This window comes from Dromaius novaehollandiae, chromosome 3, assembly GCF_036370855.1.
Source record: "Dromaius novaehollandiae isolate bDroNov1 chromosome 3, bDroNov1.hap1, whole genome shotgun sequence".
Classification (NCBI taxonomy): Eukaryota; Metazoa; Chordata; class Aves; order Casuariiformes; family Dromaiidae; genus Dromaius; species Dromaius novaehollandiae.
Window position 1 is genome coordinate 127,175,177 of NC_088100.1, and position 26,571 is coordinate 127,201,747.

The 26,571-nt window shown below is 36.7% G+C and overlaps 1 protein-coding gene across 6 annotated transcripts in view; it reads right to left on the reverse strand.

Annotated features, from left to right (window-relative positions):
- KIF16B (kinesin family member 16B) overlaps positions 1-26,571 on the reverse strand; it is a 141,505-nt gene that overhangs the window by 92,507 nt on the left and 22,427 nt on the right. For all 6 annotated transcript variants that reach the window (XM_026110427.2, XM_026110425.2, XM_026110426.2 and 3 more), the window contains exons 5-12: positions 22,650-22,747; positions 22,043-22,152; positions 21,376-21,518; positions 19,985-20,153; positions 19,683-19,814; positions 16,644-16,819; positions 13,718-13,783; positions 10,826-10,885 (exon numbers count right to left, since the gene is read on the reverse strand). In XM_026110427.2, coding sequence (XP_025966212.2) covers positions 10,826-10,885; positions 13,718-13,783; positions 16,644-16,819; positions 19,683-19,814; positions 19,985-20,153; positions 21,376-21,518; positions 22,043-22,152; positions 22,650-22,747 — 954 coding nt within the window. The remainder of the gene's footprint in view (positions 1-10,825; positions 10,886-13,717; positions 13,784-16,643; positions 16,820-19,682; positions 19,815-19,984; positions 20,154-21,375; positions 21,519-22,042; positions 22,153-22,649; positions 22,748-26,571) is intronic.

Here is a 26,571-nt window from a genome sequence, read left to right on the forward strand (position 1 = left end):
CACAGTAGTACTGTGTATTCAAAGCTTTTAGAGTCATGCAGTAATGAACTGCTAAATACACTTCTAAACACACTGGTTTAACACCAGCAAAATAAAATGGTTCTAGCATTTCACATCAAAAACATATTTCCAAACAGCTATTAGAAACAGTTATTTTGTGAAAGACTTGGAGACATTTCCGTTTTTCTTCCAAAATGCTGACATGAGAATGTTTCTTTACCTTCCCATAATCAAGGGGGAATGTTACACTCTGGTTTTGCTCCTTCTCACTACCTCTCTTCAGATCCTGCAGAAGAAACAGTTTCGAGGGTTTATTTCTTCTTCTTCCCCCTCTTTTTCTACAGGCTAAATCAGCAGCTTACTTTGCTTTCAGTTTAGCTCCTCTCCCCACCACAAGAAAATTAATAGAAAAGCAGAACAAATGCCCAGAAGAAATTGTTGAACAAGTGGCATCTGAGCTGTAGAAAGAATTTCAAAAGCAGCTCTCTCTGATTCCTTTTCATTTGAGGAAACTACCTGAGGATGGATTAAAGCTAAGCACGGCCTGGATAAGCTACAAATGCAGAGCCCCGGGTGTAAGGGGGAGGATGGCGGGGAAACACTTGGGAGAGTGGTCACTGCTAGAGACCAGAGGACCTCTTTTGGACCGCACAGCCTGGATGAACTAAACTATTCAATCCTGCCTTAATCCATGGTGGGTGAGCCCAGAAACTGCAGCCCCCAACCGTGCTTCTGTGATGGTCCAGATGGTTTTAAGTTGGAAAAACTGCTTAAAACCGAACTAAAAAACAATCAGCAGCATTAGACACCTCTTGATTGCAACTTTCTAGTAAAATGAAAAGTGCTGAAATGAAAGTTAAAAGTGCTCAGACCACCGCAGAGACACAGCAAGCAGCTGAAGAGGCTACAAGAGAGAAAGGAGGTTTCTTAATAAGGTGAAGACAGGTGGCAGAGACGGACATGGAATCAGACAGCTATTTCTTTTGAAATCTACTTTCGACCGCTGCACTCAGGGATCCCCAGGTGGCTAGGACACTCTCAATAGTGCTTCTATTAAGGAAAGCGCTACAGAAGATCAGGAGCACCAGTTCCCAATTTAGTATTTTTTCTTCCTCTCACAACAGCAAGACAATGCTGAGAGTGGACAAATCACTCAAAAAAAAATTCATTGGTGAGTGAAGACGAGAACTGCTCTCCTGAAGAAAAAACAGTGTGTTCCTGAAGACAACTATATAAGCCCTTAAAAAATTTTGTGTGTTGGTTTTCGTGTGTTGGTTTTTGCAGAAAATTTTATCTACTGTGCTCTTTTTTTTCTTTTCAATCTGCACAGGCCAAGGTATACTGATCAGATTGAAGCAAGGTGATGATCAGTTAAAGCAATAATCACTTTAATAGTGGTATCTGATCCGTAATGTAGTTTCAAAAAACAAAGTCTACTTAAGGTAAAACAAATCATGTTTGGATGATCTCTGTCCAAAAATCTGTATGCTAACCAACGCCATAAAGATCCTGGGATGTTAACGCATTCGCTTTACACGCCTTACCGAACAATTAGGTGAGAAGTTTAAAGGAAGTGTGGGTGTAAATATATGTATGTATGTATGTATGTATGTATGTATATAGTTATGTTTTCATGTCCCTCCTTCCATGAAACCAATCCCCAAAGAACAAAAAGTCCCTCTGTAGAGGCTTGGGAGGAGCCTCTAGATGACGTTTAATAACTACCACATATCCCAACTTTAAATCTCACGACCATAGCAGATGGTTTTATGACTCAACTACTGCCAGCAACTGCGACCTGTTAGAAACAAATAAATAAACAAAAAAAAAATGATGCAATGGTCCATATATAAGAAAATGAATGCTAATAAAATTGAGAGCTAAACTAGGTATTAATGCTCATCACTTAGGGGGCAGGAGTTGTGGGTGAATATTGTACAAGGATGTAGAATGATAAACACTTCTTTGCTTTTGGACAACTTTGTCAAAAAAGACTGAGCAAACAATAAATTGACTAAATTTTAATTAACCGAAATTCAATTATAAACCCACAGAAGTGACTGATCAAAAGAAAAGTGTTAAAACAAATAATTAAAATGGAAGCTGCATGTCATTGCCAGTGGCTTTTCCAACTGCAAGATCTGTTAAAAGAGAAAGGAAATAGATGAAGTGCTCTGATGAAAGGTCTGTATGCCCAAAAGCCTGTTTGCTACATTAGCTGGTTAAACAAAAGATACTGCCTCTCCCCAAAACCATGATTCTTTCATATCCTTAAAACACCAGTGCTACAACAAAGTTAAGAAAATAAATATGTTTTAAAGGTTTTAGCTAAAGCACTTTGTAAAACATTCTAGATACTACAGTAATTTGAAAAAGAGAGAGAGCTGGAAAAGGTATTGACAAATAATTGCAATAATCTTGGATATACATAATCACTTCCCCCTGCATCCCACCTGTGAATTGTTGTTCAGCAGCATTTCTGTCAAAACAGTTACTCGGATTCTTCAGGACTTGCCCCTAAACCAATGTTTTGGCATTCTCATATTCTTATTTTAGTATGTCTGCACAGCAATGAAAGTCACAACGTTGCAAATCACTTTACCTTAAAATATCTGAATTAAATGTGTATGAGAAGCTAATTTTTGTATCTGCAGTGACATCTAGTGCAAGAAACCAAAAAACACATTTAAATGAGCTTCTAGACAAAAGAGAAGCTATTACAATTTATTCTGTGATTTCTGACTGAGAAACATAGGCATGAAAAATTAACATCAGCACTTTTAAACCTTTCTTAATAGCTTGTCTTCTTCATAACATTCACAAGTCAGCTGGAGGGAATCCGATTACCTATAATATTGTTAATAAGAGACCATTTAATGCAAATGTGCATTCACACCTTTCCATACAAATCCAGTTTGATAAATGTACTTACATTACTATTTGTTTTGGGGGATTGCCCTGAGAAAGCTAACAAGCTTAGGAACCACACTGGTATTCTATTTATTCTATCCATTTTTCAAAAGAAAACATATTCAGGAATAATATCTGCCTTAAATTCTTCCTGCCAGCTTCACAGGTATGCAATCTTATTCTAATCTGCAGTGATGTTTAAACCTCTTCCCTAAAAATTCAAGCAGAAGATACAGACTGTAGAAATAAAACAGAAATTGGAAGCATGCAAAGTGCTGTCTAATACAGATGACATACAGAAGTTATAAATTAGCAAATAAATAGTGTTCAGATGAAAGTACATTTTTAAGTCGCTCATTGAAAGCATAGTTATGCTTTAAATCCAAGCCAAAAACAAACATTCTAACCAAAATGCAACACCAACCAGCAACAACTTTACAAAAATGATTCACTTACTGAAATGTGAAAAATCCTTAGAAACAAGTGTTATTCCTGCCAAACATACAAATAAACACATATGCCAAAGCTGAAAATGAACAGCTTAAATACAGTACCATGTATACATTATTCTGCATATAAATGCACACCATTCCCATAACTCCCTATTTTTCAATTAAGCTGATAACATTTTAGGACGTATGTTCCAAAGACATGTATCCATGTTTACTTCTAATGGGATTTTGCAGAAAGTCACATGTTCTTTTTAAGGGCAGGATCAAAGCATACACTGCATCTTTCACAAAAACCTTTGATAACAGGCATCCCAGTGGTAAAATGATTAAAGTGATAAGAGTGATTACTAATAACAAGCTGTTATTTTTGTTCATCAGATAATTCTATTATTTATTAAACAAGCTTATTCATTAGTGATCTAGGACAACCACATTATGCAGTAGGTTCCTAATGTTTTAGTAATCTCATTATGGAATGGGGGGAGAAAAAAAACAACACAGGATTTTTTGGTTGCTAAAGACATTGGATGGGGAAGTGTCATAACTATTGGTTTTCTAACAAGAAGCCTGCGTCACAACTAATGAACAATCACTACTAGTGATGTGAGATGTACTTTAAAAACCTCTACAGTTTGTTCTTCAAGAATCCAAGAGCTTCCACAGCTTCTCTGCTCTACAGCCATCAGTAAGTAGGCTTAGTGGATACAAGAATTTTACGTGAAAGTAGCAGATATTAATCGAGGGTACTTTTCACCTGAGGATTGAGCATATTAAGAGAAAAACAGGGACAGGACCATCAATCTGAATTTTATCCCTGCTTGCTGTATCTCTTTTTTACAATACCGACCACGGTTTAAAAATTATAGGAAGCGCAAACGAATGTAGATTCAGGCAGAATTTACATAGAATACAAAAAACTGTTCTTGACAGACTTCATTACGGTATATAACAAGCCAGCAAAGAAAGGAAATGATCAAACCCAAAATTTAATAGTTTCTGACACCCTAATCAGCACCTAGTAACAGCAACACAATAACTTCTGAGTTTTGGTCTCTCAGTGTCTTTGCCAGGTATGGCCAAGATTTACCTATAAAAAAGGAAACGTTCCTGTGTTTAGACCAGTATGTCTGCCAAAATAACCAAGTGTTTGGTATTAGTCTGTATTTACTCATCACAGCAATTTAAGAGCCTGTTGGATTATTTCATCTGCCTCAAAAAGAGACACAAGTATTTAAAAACTGGCAGATGTTCATGCTTGAAGATAGACATACAAGCAACAGTGTTCTTCCCCGAAAAGGAATGACTATCTTAAAGACGTAAAACTGTACTGTCAACCAATAGTCCACTGAAGGGCATGAGAAAGAAAAAGGTTATGTAAACACCGTGTTCAATAACGTATTTGCACAACATGTGGTGAAGTACTGCAGCAGAATTAGTATTATTGATGAAAGTGAGATGTGTCACTAAATCCAACAAGGCAGAGTCAGAAGAAGCAGCTGCTAGTTAAACTATTGATCGTGAGAATTACACGAATATCAAGATAGGACCCTGTCCCTTAATGGACTCTGCAAAGACAGATCTCGCCGCATCCTTTGACAACAGTTGAGCTCTCCCGCACAACACTAACTATTTGATTAGAATCAAAGAGCAAGATAATGAAATGAAAGGTAACTCTAAATCTACTTAAAACCAAGAGAAGTGAGCATCTAAATATATCTGAACAGCAGGCAAGAATGACATGCATCAGAAGAGGAAAAAGCTGGAAGTATTAAACCAATTTCTACACAAACATTAAAGCAGAGAAAAGAAATCTAAAAGAAAGCTGGCAAAAAAACAGCATCTCGGAGAATTATATAAAGGAGAACACATTTTTAAAAGATTAATATAAAAGCTGCTAAAGGTTAGGGAAAGGAATTGGAACACTCACAAAAGAGGAAAAAAATAAGATGCCAGTAAAAGAAAAAGATCTTTAGAAGAATGACAACGCATGCAGTCAAATATAGCAGTCACATCAAAAGTAGTTTTGTACCAATTAAAGTCTCAAAGAAAGAGAAAAATCGAAAGTTGGATAGGTTACCCTAGCATCTTAGAAACCATCTGAAGAAATTATAGACCCCAGGATTGATCTTTAACAGGACAATATAAAAAGGACTAAACTAAGGAAAAGAGCAAACAGCTTTTCTTTTCTCCTCCCTTTCTTTTTGGGGATGTGTACGAAAGAATATTAACAGGAAAAAAAAAAACTGTAGAGAAATGCAGTGAGAGTGGGATGAAATCAAAATCTTGGCGTAAAATAAGTGCTGAGGTTGCAAGACACCTCAAGATAGAAGAAAATGTAAAGTAGTGCTGTTTTGTGAAGTGCAATTCTTTGGCAGAGCAAGTGACATTTGAGGAAATGACCTAAACCAGATGGGCTTTAAAACTGAACATTATCACTTTGGATTTCAAAGCACTATTTTACACAACACTATGCATCATTCTACATATTTATTAAATTTATTAAGCATTAAAATATCCTCCTTTCAATTAAAGAGACGGCCACAGGACAGACTAACACTAGATTAGTAAAGTCAGGTTGTCATGCTATATGTAGTGAGGAGGTCAAGGATGAAAACAAGCATGAGACACATCAGCATTGGAAACAACGCTTGTCACATTGGACAGGTTAACAATTCCAAGTAGCTGCCATGCTAAACAGTAAAGGATATTTTTTATGAGACAGCCAAAATTTAAAACCAGTGCACTGTCCTAATCTTTGCATTACGAAGAATGAGAGGATTTTGGCTTTAGAAGCGAGTTGACAGTAATTCAGACTCCACGGAAATCCCGACAGTCTCCCTCCAGAAAAGCTTTTTCCAAATGTGGGAAGGAGAACACACTTTCAATACTACCATCACCAGTCCAAGATATGTCCAATCAGGCAATGGTATGTATGAAGGACTATAAAACTGTTCAGAACTGAGAGTGGCATTAAGCCATACAGATGAATCCAAAGCCAAAACTCATAATGATTATAAATAGTTCACCGTACTCAATCTGAAGACGCACACTGTGATGGAAACCATAAGTAAAGATGAACTAGAAAGAGACAAAATACCAAAGTGGAATAAGTACGTTAAAAGCTAAAGGCAGAAGTAAGGAAGAATAGTAGGAGGTATCCACATCAGCTGTACATATGGTGTTGTGCCGACTGAAATAATCGAAGTTTATGCTGCCAAATACTTTCTATCAAAAACTTGTCTTCATACATTGAAAATAATACATAGACAAGGGAAAATTTTATCCAGCTAAGAAATATTGAGGAAGATTTTTAAGATAGCATTTAGTTTTTGCTGGTATAATTTAAAAGTTCAAAATGATCGGGAACAGCACACAAGTTTAGAAAACATCTTCCCCACAAAACAGTAAGGAGGTTTGAATGCATCATTTCTTTGTTAGGCCTGATGAAAGCACTGTATTCAAAAACACTAGGTAACTTTTTGCAGCAATATCTGTTGATCTAATAAAAGATACTACCATGCCTTATGAACCTCACTTCTTGCATTTTTCAAGGCTCATGCACAATCCTTTCAACTGTTCTAGAGTTAGACATTAACAGATTTTCTCATTGCTCTGTCAAAATAATTCAAAAACATGTGAACTCTGATACTGAATCTAGTGTGAAAATGCATGACTACATGTAATGTGGGAAATACCATTCAGCTACCAGCAACGCACTTACATGTGGCAGGCATATGTGAATAAGTAGCTGTTTGGTTACAAGAATTTTCAAAATCAACTGCCTAAAAGATCTGGGGCAAAAGGTGTTAGGGACTGATGGGCAAAATGTGATTTGGTTCTCCAGGCCTACTAGTGTTGGCTGCTGTGGGGCGAGAACTGAAAGACAGGAAAAGCCTTCTACAGACCTATCTCAGGGGTGCAAACTCAGGCCTTGCGATGCTCCATCAAAAGGCAGAGGAAGGAAAGAAACTCCAGAAGGACCACCCTCTCAGACATCAAACACCGTTCTTAACAAGACTTGACATTATAGGAAGGGAGTTATGAGCAAATGGACAATTAATCCCCTTTCTTTTCTGGAGGAGAAACACTGGCAGGCAAGACTGTGGGCCTTCATCATCTAGACATTACTGCCCAGATTATGTCCTGCCTTTCCCTCCCTGCTGGCAAGGCTCTCTACATTCCTATCACCCTCCTGAGATGCCTTTTCATGAAATACTGCAGAGACAAAGACACAGAGACAGAATGAAGTCACAAACTGAAATTGTTCTTCCTTAAGATTTTTTATGATTAGGCTTTTCCTGAATTACACCAGATTCAGCAAGCTGTGTAATCCCTAAGGGACAAAATACCTTCATTTCTGGTCCCCCAAAGTGACCTCTGGACTGAGGGGTTTTCAATTTGAATTTTCAATTCTCTACCTTCAATCATAAATTCTAGAAACGTACTTAAAAACAACCCCCCCCAGCCCCTTGACCCACACACACACATACATACATACAACTCCAGATGCCTAATATGTATGACACTCACTACTTGGTATATTTGGTTTCAGGAAAAGTGCCAGGTATTATAATACAAACCCTGAAGTTTTGAAACCAGTGGTACTACTTTCCCAACTCTTAATTTCTCCAAGGGTTTGCAGTAGCAGCGGATTTTCAGAGGATCCTCAGTGTTGATGAGGTGCCTCAAGAACCTAACCGACTCTGCATCCTTCACAAAAACAAAACAGAGGTTGGCAGGTTTGGGGATAAAGCTGACCCTGCTCTGCATTTATTTAAGTACAGAAAGTGAATTCAAAATTGGTTAGAAGGAAAAAGTCAAGCTACTGACCTCAGAAACCTATAAAAATGCCAGATGTCTGCTGCAATATTAAGTTTGATCTGCTACACACGTGACAGTTTGCATTCCATTTGCAAAATATACATTCCCATACAGTATACATATATGCAATGTAAAATATAATGAAGTGAAATATCTGTGAGAAATCCCTTTGAAAATCCCAAACAATCCTAAGTCATTATCATCAGATCCCATCACAATAACTACTTATTGAGTAAACAAAAATAAATTTTGATTAGTATTTGAACATTTGCAAATGGGTCAGAAAAGAATGAATTCAGCATTATAGTCTTTTTTAATGCACTGCAGGAAGAAATTTTTAAATATTTAAAAGTTTTCACTGACTGACAACAAACAAGCCTCATCTGACTGTTAGCACCTTAGACAATCTTTTAACAAACATAACCCAAATTACACTAACCACCACTGCTTTCTATAGTTTATAATCTGGTTTTGAACTACTCAGTCTGGCAAACTTCCAAAAAGCCCTTTCCTACTCATATGGTAGCAATGATTTCAGGAATCATTAAACAAGAAATGAATAAAAATACATATAGCTTCAGTAAAATGCTGTAGAATAAAGCTGTAAAACCAATAAATCTTCTGCAAATTTCCATTTTTTCAGGGGCAAGAAAGTTTTATCAATTGCCTTTAACCCAGAAATAAAATATAAGCTATATTTATATGCTGAAATATCAGCATATAAAAATGCAGAATACAGAAGCTGTAAGAATTAAACCAATAAAAGCTTGGTACTAGAATACTGGAATTTTGGCTTCTGTGTTTAAGTCTTGTGTCTTCAGCTACATAACAAATATTGTCCTGTTTATCATTTCTTCTGTTTATAGGAACTGAACAATTAATCCTTCCTACAATTTTTGTGGAAGAATCAGTGCATTTCCAACATTAATCTACGAAGACTTTCCATATGCTACATCATACTAACCGACTAAAATTCACGAAATCTCCATGTAACAATGACTCTCCCAATCTAGAATTTAGTTAAAAGAAAAAAAAGGTAGGATAAATGAAGAACTATGTACATGTAGATACTTAAAACAAACAAACAAACAACCTACAGGAATAATGGAAAACTGGACCTAAACATCTCTGAGGAATATGCAAATGGTAATTCCCAGTTCAGTATCTGGACAGACATTAAACAGTCCATTCTGTCATGCCATCTGCCAGGCAGTTACCAATCCTCCTCTGTGCTCTAAATTAGTTGTGCTTTATTTTCAAACATGCAGCCATTTGACTTATTTGGAAGCCTGATAAAAGACAGAGGTGAACTTAAAAAAAATTAAGGAATCAAAAAGTAATACATAGCAAAAATCAACTACAAAAATAGTTCTCAGATCAATGTCAAGGAGAAAAAAAAAATACTGCTTAATGCTTGCTTGTATTGCACTCCAAACAATTGCATGCTCTGTGTGTATAGCAGGACGTGAAAGCTTAAATAAAAATTCTGAAATTAAAGCTTAAAAGAATAGTTAAAACATTTGGGAAAAAAATGTTAGTCCATGTTGTGGCAATGAAATTGTGGGAAAGATATGTGTGTGTGTGTGTGTGTGTGTGTGTGTGTGTGTGTGTGTGTGTGTGTGTGTGCGCGCGCGCGCATGTTCACAGATGTGCATGCACACATGTGTATATATGGAATCATAACGAGCTTGTTAAAGTATCATCTCAGAATATCATCCTCATCAAGAGTCAAATGCTAACGTAAAATTTCACCAGTACAATCAGACAACCGATAGACAAAGATATACACAGAGAATAAAAGATTCTCAGTCTCTACCACGCAAAAAACACGGCATGGAAATCAATAAGCTACCTTCTTGGAGCTGTACTGTATCTACAGGATGCAAGACAGCATTGCACGGATTTTGCTCCCCCCAGAAGTAGCTTGGAGTCAAACAGCTAACAAGGAGTACACACAAACCAGCTTATGTGAATCAGCTGGAAAGATCCCTGTGCTTGGGACTCCAGGACACATTTGGCTAAGATGCATTTCTTTGGCTGATGGACCTACTCAAGGAGACTCAACAGCAGAAACCCCACTGAAAGGTGAAAAACAACTTTTCAAGTTTTTTCAAGTTTTTCAACTTTACAAGGCATTTCTGACCGAAATATAAGTCTGAAAGCCAATGCAAAAATCGGCATCTACTATGTGCTGTATTCACTGAGATACCAAATGTAATATAAAAGGTATCAGCCAGACCTGTGAATATTCGCAACACAAATGCCATGGGACAAGGGAGCCACACCAGGTTTTCCTCATTTGCAACTCACTAAAAATATTCAGTATTTTAAAAATCTGTAAGAGACTACCCTTTTTGCAGCATGAGGTCCAATATGGCAAGGCAAAGAAAGAGCTGGGCTATCTTTATTATTATATTATATTATATATCATATTATAATATATATATATATATAAAATATTATTTTAAATTTTATTCCAAAACATCACAGTGCATAAATACTTACTCTAGAAAGCTCCCCAAAACTAATTCTTTATAACACATCAAATCAAGACAGAGAAAATTTTGTGTAAGCAAAAAAGCTGAAGAAAGACTAAGGTGACTAAGGTGAAAAGGAAAAAAAAGTATTTATCTATGCCTTACTTTCAGAATATTTTGGGTTTCATTCCACTTGTTTGTCCACTCTTTGGTCAGTTCTTGTACCTATAAAAGAAAAAAAAATGTCTGAAAAATCACAGCCCCTCCAAAGTCCTTGATATTGACTTCTAAGAGAAGTAGTAAGCATTTGTTCAATTCTTTGCAGAGTTTAATATTTAAACAAACATTTAGAAGAGTGCTATTTCTCCTGCAAGCATTCTAGAATATTCTCCCATTTTCACAAAAAAAGTTAGAGATTAATTAATCTTCCTCAACAAAATATAGCCCAGTTTCCTCACCAGTAGAATTTATGCTTTCTCCTTTAATACATATCCCTGAAAACAAACAGTTAACTGACCATCCCTACAATTTCTCTCTCTCAAAAAGGAAAACTAGAAAATTCTTATTTATACTACAGAAGGAAACAAAGAGCAGGGACAGCCACATAAAATAGTGGCAGGTATTTTTAAAGAAATGGGGCAATTTCACAAAGCGCTTAGCCAGTCCCATGAAGTCGACTGTCACAGGCTGAAGCGATTAAATCCTTTCACTGGAACAGAAAGACGGTTCTTTCCCTACAGAGCAGCTGGGCACTTTGCCGCTGCGGACAGGGAGAGGGTGGCGGGGAAGTCTTCCAACACGGTTCCCCTGAACACCTCCACACTGGCAACCTCCAGCTTCCAATCCTAGCTGTCTTTGCCAATCAGCTGCCAACTAACCTATGAGAACTAAAGGAACTTCTCTCATTTCTACCTATACCTCAGGACTGCAAGAGAGAAAGAGAAATAGATTTTTTTTTTTAAACATGTCACATCAGTCCTAGTGCTGCCAATCACAATGTTAATAAAAATTTAAAAGGTTAAAAAAAATGAAGGATGTCCATCATAATTCTATTCACCATACCAGAATAATTTTCACCCCACAGAAATCATTTAAAATTGTTCTTTTAACAGGAGAAAACACTTCATTAAAGAAAGGTACCATATATTTGTCAGATGATTTGAATATGGTGATACAGTCCTTAGATCTGTATAAACAAATTAATTCTTGCATTCCTTTAATTATAAAAAAGCTCTAACCACTGCAATATCTATTAGGAATTTTCAGTAATTATGTCTGTAGTAATTATCTTGAATAGTAATCACATAACCTATTAATGAGGCTGACAAAAGATAATAAAATACGCTCACTATACTTCCCACACAGAGAGGCCAAGACTTCTGAGCAGGACAAGCAGTGATTACTGTCAGAGCTTGACTAACATCCCCTAATTAGTATACATCCAGCAGCTTATATTACACAATTATTCTTAGATAAAAGCTTTATGTTTATACACAAAAAAGTGTATTACACATACTAACCATACTGTCATTCAACTCTGATTCAGCTGGATAAATTAACAAACTTTAAAAGCCTAACAAGAATATAAAAAAATAACTTAGAGCTGAAGGCTCGAATTACTGTTATGCAGGTTGTTCTTTAAGTAGTGAACGCAACACAATATGGAGTTTCTGCATGTGCTATAAAGTTATAAAACGTGTTCCTAGCAGAAACTTTGCCTATAGAGAAGTCTGTAGTCTACTTTGCAGCTATGGCTCATACTAATGCCTACATTTTGTCCATTTTTGTCATGAAGTTTATTTTTAAAGTGTCATTTTATAGAATAGTGTTTCCAACTTGTCTTTAAAATTGGTATTAACAACCAGAAATCTAAAAAGTACAAACAGATACTATATCATTTACATATGTCAAACACATTTCTCAAAATGTAATGCACTAATCTTGTAATCATAAAGGGCTGAGCAGCACCAGTGAAAGCCTTTTAATTTAATTCAGTAAAGACATCTGTATCCATATTTGATTGGAGCATCGTCGACAATATTCAGAACTAAATACAGTAAATAAATTCACTACCCCATATCTGAAGAATTCCAAATTCTTTCCCTCCTCTTTTCCCAAAACCTGAGCAATATTATTTTTAAAAAAATGCTTTGCAGTAGTGTTAAAAACAGGTAAAATTATTAAATATTTAAATAATAAAATAGATACTATTAATAAAGCATGGATTTTACATTTATATTATTAAAATAATTAATAACATTAACAAATTAAGAAGAACAACATATTGTAAGCTAAGGAAATAAGAGTACCATTATACCTATATTCTTTTGGACTCTATGAGTACATCTGAACAGCCTGGGAATTCTTCCCAGCTTCCACAGTGGGAGGGCGCACGCTGACCCCAGTGCACACTGCCTCCCCACTCCCAGCCTCCTGACTTCCCCTGGAAGAAAGCTGACATGCACAGGCACAGAAAGAGGCTTCACGTGCTCCAGCAGCTCCCTTGGGCTGGATAATGAAAGCACTTGCTGTGAGGCCCACCATGAAGTACATCCACCCAGTGCTCAAACCAAAAAAAAGAAAAAGATGACTAATTAGGCACCAAACATTGGCACACATCCATAACTAACAGATTTGAGGACTGACACTTTCTGAAAACATATGCCACAAGGTATTGATTACTTGAAAACATGAGTTAGCGAACCATTTCCCCAAAAATCATTTACTATGCATTCAGTTAGTACTGTAATCTAGTGGGTTTTCCTTCCTATTATCTTTAACATACTTTTTTAATAAGGCAAGTTGGCCTGGGAACAAACATTTTGATTACTTAAACAAAAGTGTTATCTAAACATCAAAGATGCATAGTTTGTTTATAATCTGTTATCTCGCATTAATAGGATAACAAAAATACAAGTTTACATCTAGTTAAAGATCAAGAAAATGCTGTTTGATAAGAAAACAAAAGATGTTTATCAAAAAAATCTGAAAGTGATTAGCACTTTTGCATCCAGACCCCATTTTCTCACCAATTTCATTTATCAAATGATAACTCACCCTTGCTTCATTCTGCTGAAGCTTTTCTTCCATACTTAAAGCTGTTGGAGAATCCAAGAGTGCAATCTAAAATTGTAAAAGTCAACATTAGTATGCCCAAAAAATAAATCCTGTTGGAATCAAATGAAAGAAGTGCAACTGCTCAACTTTTTTTTGATAATTTAGTACAAAATATTTTAAACTCCAATATATGACATATCACTTTGAACCACAGTAAACATTCATAGTAATCAAAATCTTGTCAAAGGCAGGTATTCTGAACACAAACCAGCAGTTTGGAGCTGTTTTCATTCTTTATGTATATACATCGCCACACACCGAAACCAAGCAATTTTCTGATACAGTTATCTTTATATTTCTGTTAAACATGAAAAATTATTATATACCAATGGTCTTGTATAGTTAACCATTTTGCTATAAAACATATACATATGCTGTTTATCTTAAAAAAATAAAGTAATTGGCTTTAGAACAGAAAAAGTACTACACAACAAAACATACACACACACTTAAGCGATAATCATTTTTATATAAACTTCTACACTATTTTTTGGTAAACAGTATTTTCGGTGATCTATGGAAGCATTTGCAATATGAAATTCTGGAAATATAAAGGGAGCCCACAGAAGAAATTACACAGGATTTATATTCTATTGTGTATATCTAACACCACCTGCTGTTTAACCAATCATTACAAATTCAATTAACTTAAGCTAGTCCTCTATTGTCTCCCACACAGCCATCTATCACATCCTACAACCGAACCAAATTTATATTGTGATATCTGCAGTTTTATAGTTTGGAACTGTGTCAAAACATTAGATTTGCAAAGGGCTCTAAGTTATATCTACTTCGTTAGCTCTAAATCAAACCATATTTCAAAAACAACAACCCAGGGAAGAAAAATAAAATTATTTTCCCCTCGCAAAGAATATGAGAAAAACACAGGAGTGTAAGAGAGTAATTCCACCCCATAAAGAGTCTTCTAATTGTCTGCAATACAGCAGATTTCTTTGCTTCAGTCACCTGCAGGCCTATTACTGCTTCGTACTATGGTCCCATCCCCTTTTTCACCAGGTGTTTCATGGCATAAAATCTAGCTAACGTACTAGTTGTCTATAAAAAATGACTACACTGAACTGACATTTCACATTGTACAGCCTATCTAAAATGAAATTAGATCCTTCTAGAAATAAATCTAAAGTATCATTTCAAATGTCTTCCCAAATCGCATTTGTTCAAGTATGAAATCCAGTAGTCCCAAGTGGTGTTATTTAGAAGAGACAACTGGCCTAAATCAATTGTGTATTCCTTATTGTTAGCTGAGTTTCACCATCCTCAACGCTGAGGAAGAAATTAAACTTAACTGAGCTTGTGCAGCAAATGTTTACAGTGGATAATATTGAAAGAAAAACAAGAGCACTGTGGAAGAGAGAAGCAAAGAAGAACTTTTACTGGCTGAAAAAAATTGTCTGTGCAGACCACCATTCTGTGTATCTAGAGCACAGAGTGAGACCTTTCCAAAAAAACCATGCTCATGTACAATCCCACATGCACATCAGATACACAGTACCGTGCCTTCCACGATGCAGATGATATGCACTGAACAGCACGGTTACGACAGCAACACCTGCTAATGGAAGGAAAGTCTACAGCTCCTATATATCCTATCTCTTTAGTTTTCTTGAGTTTATTCAAAAGATCGTCTTTCAGTGAATCAAGCAATGTCCTTGAAGATTTATGGAAGCTTTATGCTTGTTTCAGTAGTAATTTTTTTTTTTTTTTAAGTTTTCCTAGCACATGGGGAAAATAGCAACACCAGCGCATTTCCTGATTGCTCAAATCAATAGTTCAGTGACTCAATACAGCAAGTGCAAGCCAAATTAGCATCCTTCAAAAATGAAATAAATTTTGTTCAGTCAGTCAAGCAGAGAATCCCTTCTTATAGGAAAAAAAAAATTAATATCCCTTTTAACCATTGGCATTTCTTGCCCTATTGACAGAAACCTCTTGGCCATTTTAACTCCCAGTCTGCTTTGGGTACATGATAGCATTTCTGCTCATGATTACCAGAACCATCACCATGATCTGCTGTTTCAGCAACAATAAGGTTAAATAAACAGTTATTATCAAATAAACATTAGAAGTTATTCAAATCAAGACCAAAAAGTTGAGAAAAATACTTTAAATCTTCCATTTTATCTTTTTTGGATTAACTGTTTTATCATTCATAATGTATGCCCTGCTCTATATTACACATGGGTATAATCAGATACTCACCTGAGCATCAGAAATGACAGTTAGCCTAGTCAGTGCCCTCTGGCACTTCTTCACCTTCCCTCAGCTGAGAGATAAATCTAACTATGAGTGTTTCCAGCCTGATCCAGTACAAAGTATACATGTTTTCTTACAGCACCACTGAAAGTACTTTTACATATATGCTCAGCACGTTATCCACTTTCTAACATACTGTGCAGCCAAACTCAAATAAAACATGATGTTCAAACCCATCCACATTCCTACAGTTTTCTATTTGCACATCTCGAGTACTTTACAACTTCTGCTACTTTAAGGTACAAACTGAAAAGTCCTCTTCAGTTCATTGGGCTAGATATAGCAAATAGGTTACTGCTCAGTTGCCTTATATTGTGGTGACCACCTATTCCACAGCATACTGCAGTCAAGGTCTGATTATATTAAGACAAAGCTAAAAGCTTTGGCTTAGTAATTTTTCCCCCGTTATGTTAAAACAGGTAATCTACTGGCCATATGGAAACTGATTCAATCAGGAAAATAATATTCATTCATAGCCTTATACAGCTTGTTTACTCAAATCAATATAATGAAAGATAATTATCTCATTACATTCTAGAAATAGATGTTATAAGTCAAGGAAAATTATACATAAATTTCAAGCAAAACTAACCTGATTCCCTTGAGCAAGCAAGGCTTTTAATCGGGCTATTTCAGCTCTCAGCTCACGGATCAGTTTGACGTTAGGATCCTCATTAATAGTAGGCTTGTTGATGATGTTTTTGGCTCTATTTGCATAGCGAAGTGTACTTAAAGTTTCTCCGTAATTGACATCAGCAGGTGAAATAGCTAAGGAGATTGAAATCAGAAACAGCTTATCCAGCACCAGCATCCAGCATGTCTCATTTAGTAAAGTTGCCCTGCATCTTAAAAGTCAGATAAACTTAATGTGGATTAAAAGACAGATATATGATTAACTTCTATGACGATGACTTGTTCCAATTCTTCACCTTGTTCCACTGTTTCTATGTCATTATAACCTTGTTTAAGTAAACAAGGTTACGCCATTGTGTATTAGAATGATCAGATCCATTAATCAAGAGTTGTAAAGAAATCTTGGTGTCAATCTATTTAACATTTACATCTCTCTAGTAAGCATAAACGTCCTACATGTTTTTTCTGCAAGTTTTTAAAAGAACAGTGGGAAAAACTGAGTATTTCATAAGTAGCAGTGCAATCATCAAATGGATAAGTCATTTTAGGTAAAAACACAATACATTCAGTCTCTGTTTTGAAGGCAAATTAGCAACATTTAAGCAAAAAGCAGACATGAAAACCAGAATAAGACAAGAGTTTCTACCACTCACCTACAGATTTAGCCATTTTGCTGAGTTGCAGGTAGCTGGCAGCAGGCAAAACCATTACTGGTAAGCTACTTTAAATACTTTGTTCACCTACCTGATGCAATAATAGAAAACAATACTATTTTTGCAGGTAACTTCATCATGAAAAACAATGGTGTTTTAATGAAAGTGCTAGTGTTATACTTCGCATAATTTTCCTAATAATGTACAAGATGTTCCAAATTAAAAAGATAATCAGATCAGCAAAGTACCAAAAGCACAGAAGAGATCACAGTTCAGAAATGATGGGAGACCAGAAGCCTAATTAATCAAACTGAAAAACAGAGCAGAAGAGTCAGACAATGAAAACACTTCAAAAATCTGTCCTTCCTCATTCTCTCAACAGCAATAAATGCTCTTCTTTTGGTAGAGGCACCCAGATTTAGGGAGGATGCACCTGGCAACAGACTATACTTCCCTCAGCTAATACTACGCCCCTCTCTTACTCTAATTACTGACTTCTTTCCACTACTCTGTTATCCTCTTTCTAGAAAGAGAATACGATATTTAATATAAACATGATGAATCGAAATTGAATGTATTTTTATAAGAGCGTCTGCTAGACTTTTATGCAATCTTCTTGATTTTTTTTAAATGTTTAGTTACAGAAAAGGCAGGCCAAACATATCTGGACTGTTTATCAGTCTCTGTTAGGCAATTCAGCCTCATTATCAGTAGAGTTATGGTTGGAGAAAAGAGAAAACCATCCAGGGCTCTGCCTAACAGAAGCACTGTTAGTAGAAAAGAAAGCAGCTGAAAAAGCAGCTGTGCACTGTAATCATCAGTATAGCCACTGAAAGCTCACCACGTTTCTAAAATTTTTCCCTTCCCCTCCATCCCACAAAACATCAAGTTACTCAAACACATAACTGAAAGAAAGCATCAAGAAGAAAGATGTCAGTGCAGTATTACTTAAACAGTCAGAAGAATAAAGCAGAATCCAGCCCATGATCCTTTTTTGATACTACTATGATCCAGCTGAGGAAAGAAAGTGGCACGGATTCCAAAAATATCCCCAAAATCATGCAACAAAGAAACTGCTATCTGGAGAATTTGACTACAGCAAAACAACTCTCACTAAAGAGCCAGATCCACTGCATCTTACTCCCTCCACTCTATTCTCTCCCCTGTTTCCAAGAGAAGATTCCATCCCTTGGATTGCATTTTATTTGAACAGAAAACTGAGAAAAACCTCAGAGTTGCTCTTCACACCTTACAGCTCTGACATCCAAAATCCTCCCCTCCCCTGAAAGGTCCTCGTGGCTTTATTTCTTTTTTTGCAAATGGAATTCCCATTCCAATTTGGTGAAAAACCCGCAATATTCATGTCAGAGGTAGGCTTTTAATCCAAGTGACTCTTACTGAGCTTTCTATGGTTCAAAAGAAAGCTGTAAGAAAAGTCTGTAAGAAGACTGATCATAAATAATTAAATTCAGACACAGTTAAAGCGCTGTCTGTATCCAAAAAGTAGGCCACATGAACATGACATATTCTCAACCACTGAATGTCAAAAAAGACCAGGCAGTTTCTGCCACTAATGCTACAAAACCAACAGTTTTGGAAAAGCAAAGTGATTTACACATCAATATTGACTAGACACACAAAGCTGGATCTTTTCTGACTGGGGTGATAGGTGTAAAAGCAGAGAAGTACAAGACTTCCTCTAGGTCCCAAACCTGAGCGTTTATGATCAGTAACAGAGCTGTCTGGAAAGCAGATGGACTACAAGGATAAGCAGGGGCTATTATTTTAAGTTTAACTGGTCAGATTAGCTAATCACTACACTGGGCATGTGTCAGAAAGACAGACACAGCAGTGAGTTAGATGTCAGAGCAGATGCAAGCAATTAGGCACATACAATTGGGTGACCCTTACTTATGCAAGCAAATGCCTAATGACTATACATACACAATCGGGATGCCTTGTTACATTTGTGACCGGTCAGACACCCAGCAGTGATACACGCAGACAAACAGATGAACTGCACAGGAAAATGAAACTCGCATTCTGGAGACAGACATAGTTAGTTGATCATGACATTACTGAACAAACTAGATCACCCCTAAACACGCAGTGAGAACAGGCATAATTTCACTGCTGTCTGATTTTGTTCATTTTCAAAGGCCAGTGCTTGTAATGTAGAGTACAGGTAAAGGAAGAGGATTACTAGAAAGCTCAGAAAGAAATAAATCATTAAAAGGTGTAAACAATGCTTTGCCTTAATGAGGCATCTGGAATCTAAATATTTACAGCTAATCCTATTAAGCATGAACTGTGCAGGATGCAAAAAGTAATTTAAAAACACTTACTGGCAATCATTATAGTTTTCGAGTTTCCTCCTAGGCTATCTTTTAACAGCCAAGTCAACACAGAGTCCCTGTAAGGCACAAATACTTGCTTCTTCTTTGCAAGAGGATTTGTTGCATCCTGAGATAAATCAGCTGTGAAGCAAGGGGGGAGGAGGAAGAAAATAGCAATTACGTATTTTACTTCATTTTCAAAAACTCTCATGTTAGAACACTATTTTTTGCAATACAAGTTGTAAATGAACACAAATGTATGTAATGACTAAGAAACCCCAAACAGCCGAGCACAAAAGCTAGACACTCACCTAAGGCAGAAATGACATTTCCCAGAGTAACTAGAGACTTGTTAATATTCCCCCCTTCCTTTAGTCTAACGCCTGTGGCACCGGTGGCATCTGCTCTCTCACTTCCAGCAAGATCTACCAAATGAATCTTGCTAACAGTCTCACAAGGCATTTCAGAATCAAATTTAGCCTATGGAAAAAAAAACAAAGAAAAATGCATTAAGCTACCAAATTCTAAAATCTTCCTGAATCCAACTTAATTGTCTTTGCCATGTCATGATTGAATTTAACTTGTTTCCAACAGCAGACTTTTAAAAGGCAGATGGATTAGAGGTGCCACAGAAAAGCATCTGATCATGAATTGCTGCATAACTCTTACTCAAATAGTTACTTTTTAAACCGTAATATTTGCAACTTTCAAGCAATTTATGTACATGCACTAACAACTATGTATTGATATTTACATGACGTACAGGAAGCTTATTGCTGCATTCATATTATTATGCTTTCAACTAACATTTAAAGATACAGCACACTGCTAAAGATATACACACACTGAGACACATCTACACTCAATTTCTTCCCCCAACTTCAGTTAAGTAGCAATTGCAATTTTATTCTATGATTCTATGAGAATTCCTCCTACTTTTTAATCTTACTTTGTACAATGACTCAATCTACAACTGTTTCTAGCTTCCTCTCACTTTTACAGTGCAACAGTAAAGCTGCTTGCCTCTCATCCTCTTCCGATAGCTTTACAATGAATAATTCACTGTGATTAGTGCATGGGATTTTGTGTGCATTTAGTTTTTTGGGGAGACATGCAAAGATCTGTGAGGAGAGCAAACCATCCCTATGCTACCTTTTCTTCTTCTAGCAAATTATCAAGGAATAGAAAGAGGATTCCAATGGTAAAAGAGGAAGATTCAGAAAGAAAAAACTTAGAAAACATTTCTACTTTCTACTTCTGGGCCATGATGACAGGGTTTCTTGTAAACCTTGGATAACATCATGGTATGAAAGGTAGCCCATGTTGTATTCTTGTCCAAGTCACACAAAACATACTTTCCTCACCATCTCCTGTCATGACATTGTCTACAGCAATCTCATAAAACATGCTTTAACTGCTCAGTCAGTATTGGTTAGCCTCAACTTCAAACAATTATCCCCCCCAAATTCTATGTCAATTAAATGCCGTTCTAAGTAACCATATTACACTGTAAATTACAACAATTTTAATCACTGACAAACATAGTTCCAACTTGCAAAAGTTTAACACTTAACTTCCCCTATCACAAGACAACCACATAAAGTCATTATTAATACTTGCTGATTTGAGAACTGTATTTTTTAGTTGTTACACGAGTTTTTGAACGCAAATATGTATTACGATAGAGTTTATTTTTTTTTACCTGAGTGAAGTTGATTGTGAAAATGGCATGAGACCTGCTGCTGACATCATTCATTCCAGTTGCAGCTGTCGTTCTATTTATATTTCCTGCATCCATAAGTTCCTCTACATCAGTATAATTTTGCACTAAATGTTTAGACAAATCTAAAGAAAAGCAAGAAGTGTTACAGTATGCTCATACATGCACTTGATTTTCTTTAAAAAAAGATTCAAAGTACCCTCTTTACTACAAAGTATTGCTACCATTACAGCATTTATTGTCATGCTTCTTTATCACTTTTAAGAAAGGGAATGAGGGTTTGCATGAACTGCAAACTTGTAGTTTTACAGTAAATTAAGAAAAAATATTCAATTTTACTAAAGTAAAATAACATGCATAATCTCTTAAGAGACAAGAATCTTCCCTGGAAGAGGATGGATTAAGACTATTAGATACTAATAGGCTCTTTCCAACTCAAACATTAAAGATTTATAAATTATACTCAACCAATACTTAAAACCAGCTGCAAAAAAGCCCATAAAAAAGCCTTAATGCTTTTATACCACAGGAAAACAATATATTCATCATCATTTACATTTTAAATGATAAAAAATGCTATACAATTAAACACTTTTAAATATATAAAGGTAAGAAAATGTCCAGTCCAAAATACTGAAAGTGCTCGTACCCTCAACATAGGGCCCTTCTTTTGGATGTTCTCGTATTCGTAAATTATTAGTTTTTGATGACTTCCGCCTGAGAAGATCTCTCACGCGTTCGTTATAAATTTCCAGATAACTGAAAGACAAAAGATTAGAAAAATGCTGACTGATACAAGATTTTTTTTAAAAAGCAAAGCTATATTGTGACTGCGTTTGGAAGCAAGAAGCCTGGAGAAGCAAATGGATCCAAAGTTGACTTAAATCAGTAATGTCTACAGCAAAGCCAAAAAAGTAAGAGGCAAGTAGAAGGGAAGCAGACATTAGCAAGATCAGATCTCTTAACATCAGTCTTAAACAAAGAGTAAAAATAAGGAAGATGCTTTCTAATGGCAAAAGTATTATCACTACCATTAAAATAAAACAAAATACACAGAAGTGTATTGAAGAAGTGAGAAGTATTGCACATTCTGACTACGACTGCCAAAAAAAAAAAAATCAATTATAGGCCTGAGGCCAAGCATGGAAAGTTATCTGAAAAACACATACCTTTCTCAGAATTAGTAAGTGAAACAGGGTGGTTTTAGCTGAAACAAGTTTGATAATCAGCAAACACTATAACATGCCAAGACCTACCTGACTTCTGTTCGAAAGGATGCCTCGTTCCGCTTTGTTTTTTCACTTATTTTACTAAATAATCCTTCACAAATTCGAGGTATTAAACCAGCATCACCCTGCAACAACAACGATTCTAATTTGTAAGGCTATATATGCACGCATACATGCAATATTTTGAAAAATAATATTCAAGATCGCTAGCTGAGAGTTCCAAGATCCAGAAACAGTGGGAAGCAAACCTGAAAACCTGCAAATATTCTCTTGTACTATTTTGTTGCAGTCACCTTGCCACTTTAATCACCGTATGTGTTGGAATTTATATACGCGCTGCAATTCCATGCTATTGGCCTGTATTTTACCCCTCTCACTTGGTCCAAATAACGCCAACTGCTTAAGGCAGAAATGGGCTCTCCAGAGCAACATACGAACTGCCTTATCCCAATGCTGCTTTTCTCACCCTTCCCATCTATCTCATTTCACTATGGACTTGGCAATATCTGCAGTGAATGCGGCAAGAGCCATATACATTCATCCATAAGCCATGCTCATTCAGATCCCTAATCCCCAGGCCACAGCCCATCCTCTGCCTCAAAAGATGCAGCAGGTCCTCTGGATAAATTAGTATGTAATAAAGAAAGTAAAACTATATTAAGTTTATCTCACGATACAGCCAAATTAAATCTGACATTTAATTTCTGAATGCTTGACTCTGCAATTAAAGAGTTTTTATATAAAAAAGCAAGCTGAAAAAACATATTCCTTCACAAAGATTCCTATGGATCCCTATGTGGTTTACTGGACTACAGGGTCCTTGCACTTGAGCCAACACAGCAGCAAGCAGCAGGAGGATTTCATCTTCTAGGTTAAGCCTGCACTTGAGAATTAAGCTTTGTCCCAGTGAGGCCACTGGTCCACCACTGTTGTCAGACATGGCTCTCACCGAGAATCTCAGCAATGGTAGCTGCTGTCTCTCAGAGTCTCGGTGTGGAGCTGTCAACCTCCCTTGGCTCCCAGGAGACCCCCTTCCAGCTGAGCAGCAAACTACCCTTCTCGGCTGAAGCAAGGGTTTGCTCCCAGGAGCAGAGGGGAGGAGGAGAACCTTATGGGCTCTGGTCTTAGCTGACAAGAAGCTGCTTGCTCTCCATCAGCATGTTCCTGCGGAGTGCTGAATCTGATTAGACAGACAACTGACTGCCTGCTGAGTGCACCTCCTTCCCACCTCTTCGGTAAGGCAGCAGCTAACACTCCTTCAGAGCTGAAATGAGTGAACATGGCTTCCACAAACACAGGAAGAGGAGATAAACACACAGATGAGCTTTGGGATTAGAGCTGAGAAATTAGAAGTAGCTTAGAAAACAGTCTTTCAGCTACAATTTGCCTCCAGTCAAAAAAAAAAAAAAAAAAACCAAAAACACAGATTTGATGCAATAGACTAATTCTAATTCTATGCACTACTGAGGCAAGGGATATTCTAGCTTGGAGTTAGGGGTCCAGTAATTAAGCAGGAGGCAAATTAGGACAAACCAGGATGAATATCCAATTTGAACATAGCCCAAGCAGACCATTCACCCAAGCGAGTTGCTTGGGGGGACTCTACTGGGACTCCCTCATAAAAATCTGACCCTTTTTGCCCCAGCTTACTCCAGTTTGTTCCTGTGCTAGTCTGATTTTCCTCACTCCTCTACTTCCCACAGCATTCTGGGCACCAGCACTCTTCTTCCAGCTGCCACCTCACAGCTCCTCATCCTGTTTCCTTTGCCCAGATAATATTCTTAATTACCTCCTCATCCAATCTTCTTTTTCTCTACCTCTCCATTTCCACCTTTGCCAGCTTTCTCCCTCCAGACTGTAATCACAGCCTCTCTGTTCTTCCCAGACCAAACCAGGCTTAATTTCTTGAAATAATCTGTTCCTTCTTTCTCTCATATCTGGTCTTTCACCTGCCTGCACGTTAGGTTAAAAAAAAAAAAAAGTCTTCGACCTTAATACTGTTTGTGAGGAACTTAAATCTACAGAATAATCCACCAAACTTTCAGGTTTCAGTATTGGATTTGTTTCTAAACAGAGGAACAGAAAAAAGTAAGACTCTTCTTCCATTTCATGCTTGGAAACACCTGAACAGTTTTAATTAAAGCTTAAGGAAAAAACATGAAAGACATCCACTACATAAAGTTTTAGGCAAATGATTAGTGTTTGACATAATTGAGCAACTGCAAAGAAAGTCTCAAAATAAGGAATATTAGCTGTGATTGAGTAACTTCAACTACAGTAACAGAGTAATGAGAAAAGAAGAACATAGAGTTCTCAGTATAATTCATCAGTAAAATGCACATCTTATTCACTATAACTAGACATTAAATTTAAACGTTTTCTCTCTTTAAACCCCCTACAGCTCCATGGCAGTTTAAAACACGTCTATGGCCTCTCTGACAGGTTTTTTTTCATGAGTTTCCAGTTTCCCATAGAACAGGTGGTCTATTCTAGAGCTTAATTTTCTTATTAAAAGCCTGTTTTCCTTCCTTGATATCTAACCAGAAACCTCTTTACTGCACTTTAAGACCTACTGTTTCTTGTTCATCTCGCTTGGACAAATTATTCCCTTTCTTTCTAGAGCAGTGTTTCATATCTTGGAAGGCTCTTAAGACTCTTTTGTTCCTCCTCTGTCTTCCTTCCTTAGGGTAGTCAATGCGGACTTTCCTGATAAATTATGTTTTATAGATATCTGGCCATCTCAGTATCTCTGCTCATGACTTGGTCCACATATTCCTTGAAATGGCTGCTGCACACAGTATTACAGCAAAAGGCTTCCAGAGCCAAGAACATCAGATATTTAAAGCAAAAAGAGAGCAGAATTTATACTTTTAAGAAGAAATAGGAAAAAAAGAAAATTTATTTCCAATTCAAGTTTTCTTATGGCACTGTAGTCTCCCTGATAGGGCCATCATTTACCTTGGCAGCTGAGTATATTTTATACACCCTCTGTACCAAGCCAAATTAAAGTATTTATGTATCACAGCAAGAAGATTAGACCTTTATTATTGAATAGTGTCAAACAAACTTCACCACCTATTCATTTGCAAATTCTCTTGATGATTACGGTCATTATACATAGTGAGGAAGTCTCATAAAAATGTCACATATAAATTTCCGAAAGAGAAATCCACATCTAGGTCATAAGACTTTTTCTGGCTTCAAAAGTCTATTCTGCTTACCATACTGAAGTTAAATATAAAGCTACTTATTCCCTGACAACTGAGGAAAAAGATTTACAGCTAATTTACTCTCCTAAACTCAAGGAGGTGCAAAGTGGCCAATCTTACTACCAACAAGATATTTATCTAATGAAGGACAAGTGACAACATTCCCCTTTTCATTGCTGCTGGCAGAGGGCATGCTGTATTTTTTCCAAGGATTAGAAGAGAATAAAATCTGCACAGGCTGCCTTGCAAACAGAGGTGATCAGTCAGCTCTTCTAAACTGCTCCTCCCTCAGCTGTTCAGTGAGTTCTTTCTCTCCTTGGGCAATCCTGGAGGCAATTAGGTGCAAGTGCTCCTCTCTAGCCTCACAAGCTGTGAGGTTCCCCTCCTATCACACCTCCCTCTTCCAGGTTCCTCACTGCAGTGTTCAGCAGGACTTAATCCTTCAAATCAAAATCAGTGCATCATTCCATAACAGTGTGTTGAAACTTAGATTTAGCTACTCTCACCCCCAGGTTCTACTCTCCACTTGAAAGCCTTTTCTAAACAAGGGTCAAGGAGCCATTTTAATTTTCTAAGCATTCAAAAGAGGCCAAAAGAGCAGATGTCTTCAGAAAGGACTGATCATTTAGTGCCTCAAAATCAGTATCTTCTTTTTGCCTCAGCCTGGGCATAGAAAAGCAGCAATGACATTTGATTTTTTTTGGTTCTGATACACAGCAAAAATGATAGCTTTTTGTCCA